Source organism: Dermacentor andersoni, chromosome 4 (genome assembly GCF_023375885.2).
Source record: "Dermacentor andersoni chromosome 4, qqDerAnde1_hic_scaffold, whole genome shotgun sequence".
In the NCBI taxonomy this organism is placed as follows: domain Eukaryota; kingdom Metazoa; phylum Arthropoda; class Arachnida; order Ixodida; family Ixodidae; genus Dermacentor; species Dermacentor andersoni.
Window position 1 is genome coordinate 94,943,453 of NC_092817.1, and position 19,022 is coordinate 94,962,474.

Below are 19,022 nucleotides of genomic sequence, written 5' to 3' on the forward strand. Positions count from 1 at the left end.
AAGTAAATAAACAAATAAATCAGATTATTTACCAAATGACAAAAGTAGGCCAGCCATGCTTTTATTTATTATCTCACCTGAAATCTTCCTCAAGACCACTTGAAAAAAAAATAAAGAAATAATCATTGGCATTATTATCTATGTTCTCTTATTTCTTTTGCATTTTGTAATTGTAGTTTGGTTTTTATTGTTTCATTGTGCAGGACCAAGTCATTATTCCTCTCCAACAACTGCCGAGGATGAGTAGTCACAGCAAGGACACCTCCACCACTGTTACTTCTTTGACTACGAAACTGAAAAATTGTTATGTCTGAAAGCACACAGAAGGGTCCACACAGGCGAGAATCTGTTTAAGTGTCGTTTGTACCCTCAGAGCTTCTCGTGAAGGTCTAAGCTCAAAGAACAGCTACACATTAAAAAAAAAGCGAAGGGGAGGGGGAGGGGGTTACGAGGCAAAACCATGATCTAATTATGAGGCACATCATAGCAGAGAACTAGTATTAATTTTGACCATCTGGAGTTCTTTAACGTGCACCTAAATCTAAGTGCATGTGCATTCTTACATTTTGCCCCCATCAAAATGCAGCCGCCACAGCCGTGATTTGGTCACATGACCTCGTGCTTAGCAACACAACACCATAGCCACTAAGAAACCACAGCAGGCCACATCAACACAAGCGAGAACAAATTTCAGGGCCCTTCATGCGTTCTGAGCTTCTTGCAAGAGTCTGTCTTAAAACTCAAGATAATCTAGCTAAGATTACGCCATCCCATAGAATATGAGCTAGTGAAGCCAGCTGGACTGATATGAAACACTCATTGAATTTCTGGCCCTCAGTATGTTCTATGGTGCATGATATCTCTGATATCACCATGAACCACCATGATATCCATGGTGCAGATATGATCTTTTTCTTGTAGGCTCATGTTTTTGTTGCATCTTGGTTTTCTCTTTATTATATGCTGTTTGAGGAATATTATTGTTTTCTTGCACATAGGTGTTTTGCAGCAATTGAGTATTTAACTTTGACTAAGAATTCGAATAAGTTCTGTGGTTTTGCTTGCCAAAACCACAATTTGATAATGAGGTGCACCGTAGTGGAGTACTCCGGAATGATTTTGACCACAGGGGATCTTTAACGTGCCCCCAATGGACTGGACACAAGCGTTCTTGCATTTCACCCCTTGGCTAAGAATTCCATTCACACTGTGTTTCAGAGAGCTAAATAAATTACCGTGTGAAATTAAAGTTTGATGGAATCTCGTCTGGCCGGGAAGTAATGGCATAATAGGTTTCCATGTGGAACAGGGCTTCCTGAAGAAGGCTTCCGTGTGGAAACCGAAACGTTAAAAATTTTTTGACAACCCCATTTTTCTCGGCGTTCTGTATTTTATTCTTATTATGAAATTACCGTGTTTAATGAATGTGCATTGTTAATTCTTGATATGTTAATTCTCACTAACAGCATGTAATCATCTTTTCTTATCATTTCATTTTTTTATTTTATTTTATTACATTTTGTTGTGTTGGATGTTCTATGAGAAGTTACGTAATGGCACTTGGAAGTATATTTATTTTTGCCATTGAATGCACTTGTTATTAGATATTCATCAACAATTCAAACTTTTTGTGGAGTGTTTCGATTCATGTTCCTATTTCATTTCCTCATTGGTTCAACTACAGTCATGCTGTCACCAGTGTGGAATATTTCTCCACTTATATCTGCATGAGGTTGTATTTTGACTGAGCTATGTGGTGACATATACACTGTACACATTGCTATTGTACAAGAGGCAAGAGTATGTGCCAGTCTTTGATAGGAGTGTTTCTGAACATTAAAATCACTTCTCTGCATGTGTCTTTAAATTTATAAACTCCAAAAATTAGCTGTGCCTTGCTCACTGTGGTTACACAGTGCAGTAATGTACCATCTTGGATAAAACTAAACATATGAGCACATGAGCGCTATAATCTCAGTGGCCCATTTCAATATTGCATGGAGTACTAGACGATGCCTCATACAATTAATTTTGTGCTGTTCAATGGCTCTTGTGTTGTATTCCTTTGTCTGGTAACAACAATGGTGTACTATGGCACACTGATTTATTCTTAAGGCTGGATCTGGCCATGTAGTGCATTTACGGTGGGCATTGCATGTTCCGAGTATTGCTAGCTCTTGCACAGCGAGACAACTTACTTGGCTTACCTTTTTGTGACACGTGCATCATATTATTCTTCACTGTTCATTATTGACATATGTAGCTTTCTTTTTTTCTCCTTCCTGCTTAGCATTAAAAGGACTCAAATGATGGAAGTGAATGAACAATGCTGTAGCAGCATCGGACGGCATTATGCATACATACAGTCGAACCCATTTATAACATTTATAACAATATTCAAGTGCCAAGAAAATGGCATTGTTATAACTGATAATTGTTATAACCTGGTTGCACAAAAAAGAAAGCTAAAGGGACAAACATCGACTTTTGTTAGAAAGAAGTACAGTCGAACCCACTTATAGCATTACAGGTTTTAACAGTACTCAGATGTAAGAACGAGAAGTGTTGGCACTGTGAACTTTGGTGTGTTCTATGGTAAAACAAGCCACTTACTAGAATGTTCCCATGCTGCGTTATGGGCTATAACAATAGAATCTGGTTACTGGGTGTCTCCATCAAAAAGCAAATGAATGTGAAATCCACGAAAAGAACAAAGAAGAGAAAAGCGAGCTGCTTCATTTGCATGCTCCACACCTGCCTTTGTGCCACACGAATACACATCGAATTGCCATCCACGAGCATCTCTCACCTGTTTCTCCTCCGCCTTTCCAATGCACAAGTCGACATTGGAGGAGTGGAAAGGAGACAGGAGAGGGGTTGCACAAGGCCAGCAATGCAATGAAGGCGTGCCATGCGGAGTGCGCGGCACGAAGGTGGGTGTGGTGAAGCTGTGGGGCATTCCAGCCAATCTGGTGGCTTGCATCTTCTTTGTTTAAGGATATAGCATTTTTTTTTCTTTCAGCGCACACACCTAGTAAGCAGACTTAATTGTTATGACCGATAATGTGGCATGGGGGCATTGTAGTAAGCAGTTTATTCACCATAGGACACATACAAAAACAGAGGGTACCTTGACTGCTCAATGTTATAGTTGATATATTGATAAAACTGGTATCGTTATAAGTAGGTTTTATTGTACTGATTATTCATTATTGCTGTGTTCTAGATGTGAAGCACAGATTCCTGCCATCTACTTTGGAACCCATTCGCAAAATATTAGTTTAGACCAGGCATTACATCTGGGGCACATGTGTTGTGCAGAGAAAGTTATTTCACTGACTGATTGCAGTAAATAGCCCAGATGATGAATTAGCCTGAAACCACAAAATGCTTGTAAGAATGAAGCATGCTTGACCAAGAGCATCCAGTCTCCGTTCATGACCTAATTGTGCAATTGTGCTTGTCGCCTCAGGAACCGGATAGTGGTTCATCCCATAGAAGAAAGCGAGATTTCTTTTGTATGGTCAGTGTAAAAGGGAGACCTCACGTTTATAAGTTTGTGTTGCTATCAACGTTGTGATTGAGGAGGTTATGCTTGTCCAACAAAAATGATTATTTTGGCATTCCAGTGGGAACACCAGATGCTAAGCACTTCTATTATTTTGATAGTGGCACATTCACTTATATAGCTTTCATTATATAAGCATTGGCTGTGACTTAGGGCGCAAAACTAAATGAGAAGGTTCACATTACCACAGTGGGTAACACATGCTAATATTGTGCACGGTTGTTTGTGTATCAAGCTTGAAATTTGGGAAGTTGGAAAGAATGTATCCTAAATAGCTGTTAGTGACCTTAGTATTTTTTCCGCACTGTGTTATACATATTGTTTTTGTGTGAATGTTATTAAGCATATCATGAAAGCTTTCGCTGCACCTCGACAGCTTAGCATGAAAACATTGTTGTTGTGTTTGGCGGAAGAAGTGGCAGCACATGCTAGTGCCACAGTCCACCTCTCCCACTTTAACCAATATTACAATACAAAACTTTTTTTTCCCTGAAAGTATGTTTGGATTTCACAAATGTGGTCATTAAGTAATCACATAAATATTGAGCAAATGAGGAAAGTCAATAAGCTGTGCTTTGTTTGATCTTTCGTGGGATCATCGTCAAGACCTATTGGACAAACAAAAACTCATGATTAGCACTAGCATGTGTACGTTTGGATTTTGGCATGTTGTGAGTGGTTTTCTTTTCATTGTGCAGGATCAAGTCATTCTTCCTCTCCAACAACTGCCGAGGATGACAAGTCACAGCAAGGACGCTTCCACCACTGTGATTTCTGTGACTATGAAACTAAAAGATTGTTTGATCTGAAAAAACATAACAGGGTCCACACAGGTGAGCGTCCATTTCAATGCCATTTGTGCCCTCAGAGCTGCTCACAAAGGTCCAAGCTGAAGGAACACCTGCGCATCCACACAGGCGAGAAGCCATTTCAGTGCCCTTCATGCCCTCTGAGCTTCTCACAAAGGCACATCCTGAATGATCATTTGTGCATCCACTCAGGTGAACGGCAATATAAGTGCCCTTTGTGCTCTCTGACTTTTGTGAATAACAGCCACCTGAAGAGGCACATACGCACCCACACGGGTGAACGACCATACTGCTGCACCATCTGCTTCAAGTCATTTGTGCAGTCTTTTGACTTAAACAGACACATAAAGAAACACCACCACCACACCAGTCAATAGGCCACCAATCATGTATGTGCGCATTATGTATCAGAGTCTAATTATGAATCTACCTTCCTGCATAATATGGTGCATGGCATTCTAGCGCATCAGGAAGCGAATGTTGCACCATGTTCTCATATGTTGAACTGCTAGGCAACTTACAGGATGTTCTGTCATAGTCTAACAAGTTGTAGGGACATTTATTGTATTGACATTGCTTGCATTACAGTTGCCATATTCTTATGGTATGCCTTCATGTGAAGGCACAGCAAAGTTAGCATCATTTGTCTGTGAACTACACCTTCCAAGCATTTGTGTGTTCAGTAAAATATTCATGATAAATTACAAATGTTAGGCCAATGATCAATACTTGTTGTGCCCTCCAAGTATACTACTACATAAGCGAACACTTCCAAGTTAAAAAGCCCCTCGCCAGGTTTGGGCATTACCAACAGACAAATGTGTTGCATAGGTCATGCGATTACATTTAACCAGCTATGAAACCGTTCCATGGCGCAAAAACATTTCAACATCCTTCTTCTTGAGGGATCCCCACCTCCTGCCAGAGAATCAAGGTCACATGTATAAATGCATCTGCATAAAACACACTCGATATAACATCACCAGTTACGGCATTTACTTGAGTAAACCATCAAATGCAGAATGCACTAAACCTATTTCTAGCATCACAAGCTCACGACACAGGCTTGCGCTTTATTTATTCTTTAAATTTTTAAGTTCTCTGCTGCATGACCACCATGGGTCATGGTCATGTGGCTTCCACTCGCATCGCAATAATGTGAATAGACAATTTACTGCTGTGGTAAAAAAAGAAGTTAAAAAAGAACTTTAAAACTGCAATCAGTTTGTTCGAAACTCTTCCAACAGCCATTACCACTATTGCTTGTGCGTATCAAAGGAGCGTGATTGTGCGACCCATGGCTCCAGTCAGGAGGAGTTCATTTATCAGTTTTACTTCACATTTGATTGGGGTAACACTCTGTAAGTACAAAGTTGCCATTTATCGTTGCTACAACAGCCACTTTGGCAGTACATGCATGCTCCCTTGCATTGTCATTGCGATCCCCACATTAGGCCGGCATCGAAAAGCGATAACAGTGAGAGTATGCAGCCACATCAGCTGGGGCGGCCCGTCCGTGACACCCTCGGCACTCCTTTTGTGCCAAGAATGAAGTAAAGCATTTACTTAGGTGGCATCGAGCATGAGGGGCTCAACGGTGCACACAACGTGTGGTACTGCGCGAGTCTCTACACTAGGTATTCGATTCGTGAATCGAATTGTTGAAACGTCCACTATTCGATTCTGCAATATTCGATATTCTCACTCCCCTAATGTTGAGCGCTGGCAAAGATGCATGATGTATATATGACAGTGCTGTTGGCGGATGTGGCAAAATTAGAGCAGTAAAAATTGTACCATTGTCACCATTCGCCCTGCCCATCCTACATGTCATGACCCTTGTGACGAACAGCAATGGCTGTGAAATATGGGCACTGTAGTTTCACTAGCGACATGCTTTTTTGTATAATACTTCAATAATGACCTGCTCATTTGGGCATAAATTGAGACAGAAATTGTTCATTGAGTAAGTCATGGTTGTTTGATTTGGTTCTCAAAATAAAATCTATCATAATTTCGCTCGAAAGCCTGTGCACTTGAGGAGTCTCGTCGCAGGGACTGACAAGCAGTGAGCTGTCGTGTCGGTGCGTAGAAATCCAAGCTGCGTCTCTATGCAGACATTTGCTGCATCTCTGTGTGGGCAGTGGCTCAGTTGAGGCTCAACAAAATAGTGGCGATGGGCCTAGTGTTACACTGCTGCTTGCATCATGCCTCACTGCATAGCGGTTGTTCAAACTACTACAGCCATGTTCATGGCAAACTAATTTAGTGGGGACACAGCAGCAACAAGCTCTTGACAAAGTATAAACTCCACTTTAGTGATAAAATGTGTAACGTTCTGGAGTGTGCAAGACATAGTGGGGGATATTCAGCACTTTGTACGAATCGCACATCTCAGCGTTTTTTTTTATAATCTCACTATACTCTTGACCAATTAGAGCCCATTAAGCAACCTGTGGTGCCTCTTGCAGCCACTGCTGCTGCTCGTCTTTGTTAGAAAAAGTGACTTGCAGTGACCTGCGGCCAGTTAAACAGGGGTTTTTGTATTTAGGAGTTGAGAAACTAATAATTTGCTAAAACCTCACATTTTTCAAAAGGAGTTTTGGTTTCCTTTTAAGCAATATGGCTGCACCCACAGAACAGCCTATTTCAACATCTTGTTGGGGCCTTTTTCTCTGCATTCACCACTCCTTTGCTGCATACAATAATAAAGTGAAAGATAACCAGCAGTCCTGTCTCATGTTTAAGTAATTTTGCCATTTACGTATTGTCTCAACAAAAGACACCTTGAAACACTCGGTCATCACTTCTGGCTTAACTACGTACTTGTCTTTCTTCCCCTCTTGAAACACAGAGTAATCTATAAGATTGCGCCATGCCATAGTGTTCAACTTAGTGGCAGTGGACTGATATGAAAACAATTGAAATTGTGGTACTCAGCACCAGTACCATGTGGCTCCTTGTCCATAGCAATGCTTATTACATACTAATTCCAGATAACACCTGTACTGTGGCTTCCACCCAATATTTATCTGTAGAATTGTATTGGCTTCTAACTCTGAAAAAATATTGTGGGTGCCTATTCTCTGCATTACTTAGGGCTAAGGTGAACTTCTTTACTGTGTCACTTTTTCTGCAGGTGCTTCTATGAATCTGCTATACAGCTTGAGGGTACATTTATTCATTTAGATATACCGTCATGCTACCTTGTCCTGTCACTTTTTTTTGCTGCTGATTCTATCGGTACATTGTGGTAGTATGTGAAACTTTATTGGGTCATATGAGTGGTGCTATGAAAAGTTTTATAAGGTATTGTATGTACAGCCTTGTCACGGGAAGTGAAGCCAACAGGAGCACAAATGTTCCTTCATCTTTGAGGAATTCTTAGTGCTGTAAAACTGTGAGGAGTAAATACACTCTGATGCTTTGACTGATGCCAACATAGCACGAGGCCAACAAAACATTTCGTATTCCACTGCCATCAATAACATGGTGATTCTGTTTCTTTCAACAAAGGCTGTGCATAAGGTATTTTGCCTTGTGGCTGGCATGAAGAGTTCATTCTTGGCCGTGCTGTTGTCCACTTTCTCTACCCGCATGTGTATCACCAGTAGGTTAGCAGTGCTATATTCACACTCCCACTATGTAGCAGTATTTAGAATGTGCGATGGCCTTTGTTCGTGGCTGTGTCTTTGTGAATTTTCCTTCATTACTGACTGTGGTTTCAGTACTTTTTCTGGGCATCTGATAATATGTGATCTTTTATATTCATCTCATATTTTTATTGTCTGTTACCTTTAAAATGTGTACTCTTTCTTGGTGCTTTGTTTCTTATTACTCTGTCTGAACCATGTCACATTATTCTTGGATGTAAGCATTTCTTTACAGTAATTTAATAATTTGTGTTTAATTAGAATTCATCTCACAGTCCTTGTTGGAGCATTACAAAATCAGTGTGCTTTGTGAATGCATTGTTAAACATTGCTTATATGTTGTTATTTTTTTGCTTGCACCTATGGAAGTGATCTTTGCAATTGTCTGTTTATAAACTTAATTTTTCACTTTCTTACTACCACTATCCCTAGCATTTTATGCTGTTGGATGCTCCAAGAGAATTTCAGTGCCGACACTAGGAAGTTTAATTTGTTATTGCAATTAAAAACACTTGCTATGAGAAATATTTATCAGAAATTTAAATTATATGCCAGTTCATAAGACCCATCTGCTTTTTTGATTCCTACATGTTCATGTAAGACATCGACAGTTCTGAAGGCACTGGTGCTACATTTTTCTTTAGTGCAGAGTTCGTGCAGATCCTTAAAAGGCTTGAAGATTCTTTAAATTGAAAATCACATCTTCAATGGCTTCAATGGGCTGAAATATTTATGGGTTTTTAAAAAATTATTAACTTTTATTTTAACAGTTACAGTTGTTGAATGAATGATCAGACTTGCAGAGGGTCACCAAAATTTCAAGAATCAGAAGTCCAGAAAACAATTAGATACTTTTATTCTGCAAGTTGGTGGAAAAAATTGTCAGTGCATTATCATATGCACCTGCCCTAATGCTTGACACATCAGAATGTATTTTGCCCAATGTCAAGATAAACATGCTTGCAGTTCCTAGCAGCAAATTCATAGTCGATGGCAACATTGTAGCATTGGCAGCATAGGCATTGTATTTCAGTGTTGCCCACCAGCTCGATTTCGTTTACATTTCCAGTTGCACTCTCAAAACACTACGCGATAGGAAAACAACAGTGTGCGTCTCGGGCCGCTAGGTCCTACCAGCTTGACGCCTGTCCGCATCTTGTGTCACAAGGATTCACGTTGAGTGGGCAGGTCAAAACTTTCCACCAAAATGTCCTGCTTAAAGAAGCTGCTGACCCAGGATAAATTCGAGGAGTACATACTTAAGCTCACCAAAACTATAAAAAAAAATTCACATGTCCGGGCCACTCAAGCCCCACCAGCTTGGATTGCAGTTTCGTCTCGTCCTGCAACAATTTGCACAATGCTTTGCATTATGTAGATGTCAACTACAGTTGAGTCTGCCAATTTTTTAGTGACTTCCGGTTGTACGTTTTCTCGATTAGTAAGTTTATTTCTCACTTCTTTTTCTAAAATGTAAGAATGAGGTTCTGTTGTATATACAGACAAGTTTCTGAACCAGACAATATCTGCAACAGCAAAGTTTGAAAGACTCACTGTCACAAAAAGACAATGTGTATCTTGTCACTCTCAGCTGTTCCAACATTGCTGCCGCTGCTGGTGGTGGTGGTGGGGGCAGGAAGTGGTTGCTCTTGGCCGTTGTCTCTTATCTGGTTTCTCCGTGTTCATCTGATTGGCCTAATCGATCCTTAAGGATTGCTGTGCAATCGAGGTATGCTTTCGGTTTCTTGTGACACTAGGTCTTGTCAATTCCAGCTATTATTTCTTGCATATTTTTAAGCTGCTCTTGGAATTTTTCTGTTACTTCACGTCGAAGAGTGTGGAGACCTGCCACCAGTTATGCCACACTGCGTTCTAGTGCACTGATTTGTCTGTCCTGCCTTTTGAATCTCTGGGCGAGCATCTTCACTCTGCATGTCCTCCTCCAAGCTAGCGTTGCTGGTTGGCGGCGTGTTTTGGTGTGCTCTACCATCGCTTGCATCACATGTTGGTTCACTACTTGAGAGAGTGTTACTGTCAGTTGCGTTTCTGTCCGGGATGACTGACTCTTTGCAAAACATTCTCTAAGCTCTCCATTTTCTGCTGCGAGCTGCTGTATTAAGGCTTGTTTCATCTGTTTCTGAAATTGTTAGCTGCATTTGCTGTTGTCCTTGCAGTTGTGATTGCTGCCCGGGGTTTTGGTTGATATGTGTATCTGGTAGTGTGCATGGCAGGTGGTTGTTGAAAAGCTTTGCTGCCCAGCTCACCTGAGGTGTTCTCGTTCACGGGGCCTTCTGGCTGCTCACTGGTAATGGTGGCCAGGAGTCCTGACCTGGGCCCATTTTGGGTGTTGAGCATGACCACGATCTTGATGATAATCTGGATCTCAATCGCTGCCTTCCCAGGATGGGTGTCCACCACACCCTGGAGCTGGATCTTGAGTAGGCATGCTGTTACAAATTCAGCTCCTTTTCCTGGATCTATGAGCCAATGCAGCCACACTCCTCGCTTACCATCAAGTGCGGACCACACAGCTGCCACATGGGTGTATAGGTGTGCTCTGATCTTGGGCCCCATTTGCCGTAGGCTTGGCGCACTGATTAGTCCAGGTTGGGGAAGATGTCCACGCAGTGTCCCATTTGGCTGCAAGTGTTAGATTCGTGCAGAGTGTCTGTAGGGATTACATCGCATCTCTCCTGCTAGTATCCCGATGTGAAAAGATATTTTTTTGCCTGCAAAAGTCGCAATTGCTGATTAAGATTTTCCCATGGTCCTCACGTGTGGCCATCCAATGCTAAGATGCTCATGGGTCTTTTTCTCAGTGATGCCGGTGGGAACCCCATGAACAACTCCTTTGACTGAGTTAGAGGGTGCCAAAAAGTACATGGGGACGTCATATCTTCCCGCACCGAGTTGCAGGGATCTTTCGAAACTGCAGGGCTAAGTCTTCTTTTGTTGTGCTGGCGATGATGATGTTCCGTGACCAGTAGGAGCAGGTAATGACTGTTTTTTCAATGACTTCTCCCTTGAGGCTGCATGCTGCAGCAAGCTCTCGCTCAATTTGCATGACCGTGAACTTGTATATGTTGAGCCCTTGTTGGGGTCGAAATATTATTTTCGAAGCGCTCTCAGGAAGAGGTGGGGTCAGTACTTGAGTGGTTCGAGGTTTGACCTTGGTGGCAGCTTTGTTGAGTGCCAGCTTGGCAGCCTTAAGGCATCTGCGGCATTGTGTTATGAACCATTCATTCAGACAATCACTCTCACACAATGAAAGATCTGACGGGTAGCCACATTCCATGCTTTCTTCTTTGTAGGTTTTATGGCTAGAAGGTGCCCATTCAGGCTGCCCAGCCCCTCAGGGAAGCCAACTGCCACCACACCTCAGCGTGGATAAAGTACGATCAAAAATGGCACAGGCCATACTCCTGGTTGGCCTAGCTGGGCAGCCGCTGCTTTGCAACTTTCAGAATTAATAATTACGTGAAAGAAACACTCACGGACTGGCGGGTGGTCTCTTCTCTAGCTGCGATGAATGATTTAAATTCTGTGGGATATTGAAGTGAAAATCAGCAGAAATTTAACATTGAAATGGGAGCCTATGTAGAGAACTTCCATTCCCGTCGGCTTCGTTGGCTTCGACTAGATATGAACTTACCTAGTTATTGGCCTGTAGAGATATTCTGAGAATTTTCATTTTAGGTGTTGTCTTCGAAGGGAAATAGCATCAACCTAACCGCCCCTGTCGGTCACTGAAGTGTGCTCATGGGCTGTGAGTACTAACTATGTAGTTGTGGAGTACCCCCTCTAAAGCAGCTGTGTGGCTCTAAGTATATTGTTTCATCCTAAGAAATCATTAAGTGACTAAGATGTGCTCTAACGCTCTGCAACAGCAACTGGTGAATGATATTGGCCAGTAATTACTTACATTTCATCAAGGACTTCTTTTAAAAACTGGGGTTACTTGTACCAAGTGCCAGTCATTGGGGACTCCATACCTTAGTCTAAAGATTTAGTAAAATTAAGAACCGTGAATCAAGATACTACTTCTGAATATCTTTTAAGAAATGCCAAAGGTATGTTACCTGGCCCTGAGGCTTTGACCATGTCCTGCCGCAAAGGAAGCTCAATCACACTTTCAGCAGTTGCGCTGATTATATTTGTACTGCCAAATATGAAAGATTTTGTGTTTTCACTGCCACTACATACAACATTCTTACAATTCCAGATATTTTTGTTAGTGGCTGTAGCTTTGTAAATTTTCTGGCATTTACATGACTTTTCTTTTTTCAGTGTTGTTTGGTGCATGGCATGAGGTGATCTTTTTATGTTTCATGTATTCTCTTTGCCTCTAGGTTCTAGTACTGGTGCTAATTCTTGAAGCTTTCTTGTTATTATTTTGCTATTTTGTATTATATTTAGTACTCATATTGTACTGACGATTGCAGAACTGCCAAAGAAAATATAGGAGCTAGAAGTAAAGATTAGCAACATGGCTGTAAGTACATGTGAACTTGTCTTTGGTAAAGTGTTGCTGAGAATGATATTCTGGGATCGATATTGTACAGGGAGGGGAGGGAAATGGATAAGTAGAAGGCAGGGAGGTTAACCAGAATAACGTCCGGTTGGCTACCCTACACCGGGGGAAAGGGGAAGGGGAAACAAAGATAACAGGGAGAGAGAGAGAGGAGGGAAGGAAAGAAGGAAATTGCGGTGAGTTCGCTGACGTGTGTGGTCTTACAGAAATTGCATTAATAGTCACAGGTGGTCGCACAAGCCCGTCGTCCTTAAGAAGCACAAAAGCGCCTTCACCGCTTTATGGGCCGACGGGCGATGGGGGCGGTGTTCCAGCAGCACCTGCACAGAAAGTGGCCGATTGTTCACTTTTTGGAAAGCTTTGGCAAGTTCTTGTCTCTCTAGGGTGTATCGTGGACAGTGGCACAGCAGGTGGTCGATGTTTTCTTCGGTGCCACAGACCTCGCATGCTGTACTGTCAGTCATTCCAATTAATGTAGAGTATGCCTTTGTGAAGGCAACTCCTAACCAAAGGCGACAGAGAAGCGTAGCTTCACTTTGAGGAAGTCTGAGTGGAAGTCGGAGTTGCAGGGAGGGGTTTAGTTGATGCAGTCGTGCAAGTCGTAAGTTTGGCGAGTTCCACTCGGTCAGTGTGAGACTGCGTGCCAGGTGTCGAAGCTGCCCTGTGGCGTCTGTCCTCGAAAGCAGAATTGGAACGCTGTGCTCTTCTTGATGTGCTGTGCGAGCAGCGTTATCGGCGGAATCATTGCCACTGATTCCACAATGGCCAGGTACCCATTGAAAAACGACCTCGTGACCTTTTTGTTGGACATGGTGGTAAAGTTTCGCGACTTCGTATGTCAATTGGTCATGGCACCCATGTCGGAGAACTGACTGCGTGCACTGTAATGCCGATTTTGAATCACAGAACACCCTATTTTGTAGGTCTTTCAGAATCAATGAATTCCAGTGCTCGACGCAGGGCCGTTAGTTCTGCCACCGTTGAGGTCGTGACATGTGATGTCTTGAACCGCAGTGTCATTCCTCGCATTGGTATAACCACGGCACCACCAGAACTGCACGACGTAGTCGATCCATTGGTATAGATGTGCACGTGGTTGCTGTACTTATCATGCAAAAGAAGTAAGCTCAGCTGTTTTAGAGCAGGGGCTGGTATATCTGTCTTCTTCTGTGTCCTGGAATCATTATATGTACTTGTGGACGGCTCAAACACCGCGGAGGAAACGCTGGCTTGGCCGCAGGTGCGTACCCTGAAGTAAGCGACGCACGATGTGCACTGACAATACCGCTAAATGTCGAGCAGGGCCTTGCAGCAGTGAGGCTCGCCAAGTGGTGGGAAGGGGTCCTAGCATAATGCCTGAGATGCATACGCATTGTCTCAACAGTAATGTGCGTCGTGATTGGGTAATCCTGCGCAAGGGCAATGGTTTCAGCCATTGATGCACTGGGTGGTAAGCCAAGACATATCTTAAGGGCTTGGGCTTGAATACTCTGAATCGTACGCAGGTTAGTCTTGCAGGTGTTGGATATTGCAGGCAGGCTGTATCTCAGGAAATCAACGAACAACGCCATGTACAGCTGTAACATAGCATGTATAGATACTCCCCAACTTTTTCCTGCAAGGAACCTGAACAGGTGACAGATAGCAGTCAGCCGCTTTTTCACGTAATTCACGTGCGGAGTCCAAGATAGGTCTCTGTCAATTACGACTCCCAAGAACCTGTGACTTCTGCTGTATGGTATAAGTTGCCCGTTAATAGATACGCCGTAAGCAGACATTTGCTTCCTCGTGAATGCCACCATTGCGCACTTCCCGCATGAAATTTCAAGTCCTTGTTCACGAAGGTAGCAAGATGTCATTGTGGCTGCCTTCTGAAGCCGAGCGCGAAGCTGAAGTCGTGTCACACCTGATGCCCAAATGCAGATGTCGTCTGCATAGATGGAAAGTCATACGGTGCTTGGCAGGTTGTCAACTAATCCACAGAGGGTGAGATTGAAAAGAGTCGGGCTAAGCACTCCGCCTTGAGGGACTCCTCAGCTACCGTAATGCTCAGATGTCGGGCCATTTTCTGTGTGCACGTAGAATGGTCTCCTCTGTAAGTAGCTGCATACCCACAATATATCTTACCACCAAGTCCGACAGCTTCTAGCGTGCTAAGGATGGCTTCATGGGTGACAATTATCATAAGCCCCTTTAACGTCTAGAAACAGAGCAGCAGATAGTTGCTTACAGGCCTTTTGGTGTTGCACAAATGTTATCAAGTCAACAACATTGTCTGTTGAAGAACGGCCACGTCTGAATCCGGCCATAGCATCTGGGTAGATTTCATAGTACTCTAAGTACCATTCCAGACGTGTTAAAATCATTCTTTCCATTGTTTTTCCAACACAGCTGGCAAGTGTGATCGGACGGTATGAGGAAATGTCCAAAGGTGACTTGCCAGCTTTGAGTAGTGGAATAAGGCGAGTTGACTTCCATTCTTGCGGAACCGTACCCATCTGCCAGGAGTCGTACAGGAGCAAGAGTGCCTTCCAAGTTTGGTCTCCTAGGTTACACAGGGCACGGTATGTAATGCCGTCAGGTCCTGGCGCTGAAGAACGCCTGCACAAAGCCAGCGCAGCTTCTAGTTCTTCCATAAAAAAAGGGCATTCCATGCGGGGATCACGTGAGAACAGTGGGTGGTCGAGCGTTCCCGTACCCATTCCATCGGAATTTGCATCGCTAGCAATCTTTCTGCAGAAAGATTCAGTGACGTCAATATCTCTACATTGTAGATGGAGTGCCAGAGATTTAAATGGGTGGTGCTGACCAGAGGTTGTGCGAAGGCCACGAACAGTCCTCCATATAAGCGACAAAGGTTTTCGCGGATCCACGGACTCGCAAAAGGATAACGATTGTCGTGAAGCCAGCTTGTTTATGTGACGCTGTATTTTCTTTTGTGTTCGTCTAGCCAATCTCAAATCATAATTGGACTTCGTGCGTCTATATCCTCGCTCCGCGTGACGGCGAATTGCTCGAAGTTTCGCTAGTTCGATGTCGAAATCGGTGTGGGAAGAAGTCTTCGAAAGCAAATGCATGGTTGTTTGTATGGCATCCTTTTTCGCGCCCTGTAGGTTATAGGGTTATAATTGTACAATTGAACAAAGAGGTTGATTCTTTTGATTCAAGTGCTTTTCACTCGAATGGGCTTGTTGAAAAACTACATAGCCAAAATGCTATGCTAATCACTGAAAACAAGCAACTGAAATCCCAGAACTACTCATTGACTCGCAAGGTTGAGGAGCTTCAACAGCACTCTCACCTTAGCAATGTCAACATCAAAGGCAATCCCTGTTCTCAATGGGAGGACTACGTTGCAATCGTGAAAACAGTAGGGGAGAGAATTGGCTGTTTTGTATTGCCTGGCAAGCTCAACATTGTTCATCGTGTACTCACGGTTCGAATGATCGAATGACAAGAAAAACATCATTGCCCGGTTCTGTTCTAGAGCTAACAAAGTTGACTTTGTTAGCAAAGCACATAAAGTCAAACTCCGTTTTAGTGACATTGGATTCTCTGGCTGTTCCAGTGCTCTCGTTTTCGTTACTGAGCATCTGTCTCCATGTAGCAAGGCTTATTTTTCCAAAGGACTTATGTTGAAGAAAGAAAAAAAACTGAATGTTCCTTGTACTGACAACTGCCAAATTAACGCTAGGAAAAGCAGTAATAACAGCAAAATTTTGCACATTGAAACAAATCTGACCTAATCAGAGTAGACTAAACCATATTGTGTCACCACTTATGAATCATGGCTTCTCTACTGAAACCCAATCAAGTGAATTGAGTTAATGTGAGGAGCGATCATAAACACTTCAATGAAATTGATCATTTCCTCACATGGCTAACTAGTTTGTTTTGCTATAACTGAAACTTGGTTAACATATAACAAAAATAATTTGTATTCCTTGTCTAACTTTAAATCAGAATACTGCAATAGATTAACCAACAGTCGCGCTTATGCAGCCATATATGTTTCTTCTAATCTTGCTTATCGAAGAAGACATTACCTATGCTTAATCATTACTAATTGCAGATCTGTTCAGATTGAATTCAATAAGAGGTTCCTTCCTCAAGGCGACAGGAATTTCATATTTGGCTACATTTAGTATTCTCCTTCATTCTCAGTCAATGAATTCTGTACTATTCCTGATCATATTTTACATACTGCATCACTAAAAAATAAAAGGTTTATAGTGGATGATATAAACATTAATTTACTTGATGAAACATCACTCATCTGCATTAACTATACTAATTTATTTTATTCCTACAGATATGATTGCTTAATTGACTTTCCCACATGCTAAGTCTCTAATGGCACAAGTACACTAATTGATCATGCTTTTTCTAACTTCCTTTTTACCTCTGGTGAACAAAGCAAGTTAGGAAGTTAGAAACACTGACATCAGTGATCATTACCTCCTTCTCTTGCACATTCTATTAAGACCTTGCCCACCTTTACATACTATGTTCTGGACAACAATGGCTTCATAACTGCTGTTGCTAATACAGACTTTTCTGAAATTAAATCACTAAACAATTCACAGAAAGCCATTTCCACATTTTTTTCTGAAGAGGAGGAGGATGTTATAAGCTGTAGGCGGACCTAGCCCTTGTTAGATACGGACCCTTTTCCTGGCATCACTCGAGTTCACCAGACCACATCGAATCACCGTCGCACCCAATTAAGGTGCGCAGAAGTGCGTCTAACACATTCCCGGACCTCTCAGACAAGTGGGCGACCCCCACCTCATGCGCCGCATGTGGAGCTATTGTCCCACTGCTTGACTCTTCTCGAAAGTGCAACGGGAGCCTGGCACGGTTCCAGGTAGTTGGTCCTGGTCCCGAGCAAAGCTGCTTTGCAGCTCTGAAAGCTCATTCGAAAACAACCTGTCTCCTCCAGCTGAGCGCTTTCAGACAGGGATGCAACACCAAGGCAACGCGGGCTGTAAGTCACCGTGAAGCCCTCGGAGCCACACCATCTGCCGATTGTGACAGCAGTTGCAGACCAGGAGGCAATACCGGTGGCAAGTCATCCCTCGAACAGTGGAGCCCTTGGAGCGACACCATTGGCCGAATGTGACGGCACTTGCACGGGCGCCTGCCATTGAAGGAAAATGACGACACCTGAGCGGGCTCGACGATTGGCCAAAAATGATGTGACCCCCGAAACACTGAAGGGGTTAAAAGCGAGAGAGAGGGAACAGAGAAAGCATTCCTTCATTCATTCAATTTCTTTCGTGCTTCTTGCCATGGGCCACAGCATCCAATCTGCTGCTGGCCATCAATGACTTTATTACTGTTAATTTCTTGGTGTTCTTACTGTAAATAATGTAAATAAACCTCCAGTTTCACCTGAAAATCCTCCTCAACGTCAGCCAACTCCCGCACTCAACGGCAAGATCCAATACCATGCAAGGCATTTTAAAGCGAAAGCTTTACTGGCCGCAAACTTGCGATTTCGTCGTGGCAGTGCTCCGAGGAGGCACATGATGTCACAACGCACGCCTCGCCGCAGATATTTCTCTCTCTCTCACTCCCTAGTCACTACTGCGCATGCGCCACTAGTAGCACCGAACCACAGGTGTTCCGCCGCTGAGTGGTGCTGCGCCTTTCCGCCGCCGCCGTTTGGTATGACGTCACACCGCGTTCCTTGTCGCTGCGCTCGCCTCCGCTCGCTTCGCCAGCTGCGTCGCATGCCTGACAACATGTCGGAGGATTGAAAAGGAGAGCTCGCATGCGCTGCAACCACAGTTGAGGTGGCAGTATGGACGGCGACAGTTGTGATAAGCAAGAGGAGGTCTGGAATCGACATCGGAACGAGATGAAGAGAAAACTAATTGCCCAGGAAACAGACGAACAGTGCGCCGAACGACTGGCTAAACGCCGCAACATAGCTAGACAACCAGACTAACGTGGACTTGCAATCAAGATTAACCAAGGCTAACCATGCTATGCCTTAGCTTTCGCTACATATATCCTGGCATAGCCGTGCTAAGCCACTGCCAAGTTTTTTACACTAATCATTTCATACTTACGAAAGTTCCTCTTAAAGGAAATCTAAACAAACTGTGGCATTCTCTTGCAATCCATGGACCTCGCAGTAGTTGGCAACATTGGGAAAACGGGATAAGTTATATAGTGACACGTGTGCTTGTTTATCTTTCTCCTGTGACAGCTGTCCACTGGCTAACAAATGTTAAACATTATCACTCAGTGCAATACGCGCCCGCGTGATTTAGAACTTATGTGAATATTATCATTCATTCTATCTATTGTGTATGTCCTCGCCAAACCTTGTACTATCTGATTGCGTGCACGGCACGAATTATGTAATAGTTTCTGGAAACAACGAGGGCACGATTACACTAGAACCTTCGACGAGTGATGTATAGAAGCCAACGCACCTGACCCGTTGATCA

The 19,022-nt window shown here is 43.1% G+C and overlaps 1 protein-coding gene across 1 annotated transcript in view; it reads left to right on the forward strand.

Annotated features, from left to right (window-relative positions):
• Positions 1–19,022, forward strand: part of LOC129386272 (uncharacterized) — an 89,433-nt gene that overhangs the window by 54,545 nt on the left and 15,866 nt on the right. Inside the window, exons 6-7 of the mRNA XM_072287629.1 lie at positions 2,800–2,933; positions 4,212–4,746. Coding sequence (XP_072143730.1) covers positions 2,800–2,933; positions 4,212–4,746 — 669 coding nt within the window. The remainder of the gene's footprint in view (positions 1–2,799; positions 2,934–4,211; positions 4,747–19,022) is intronic.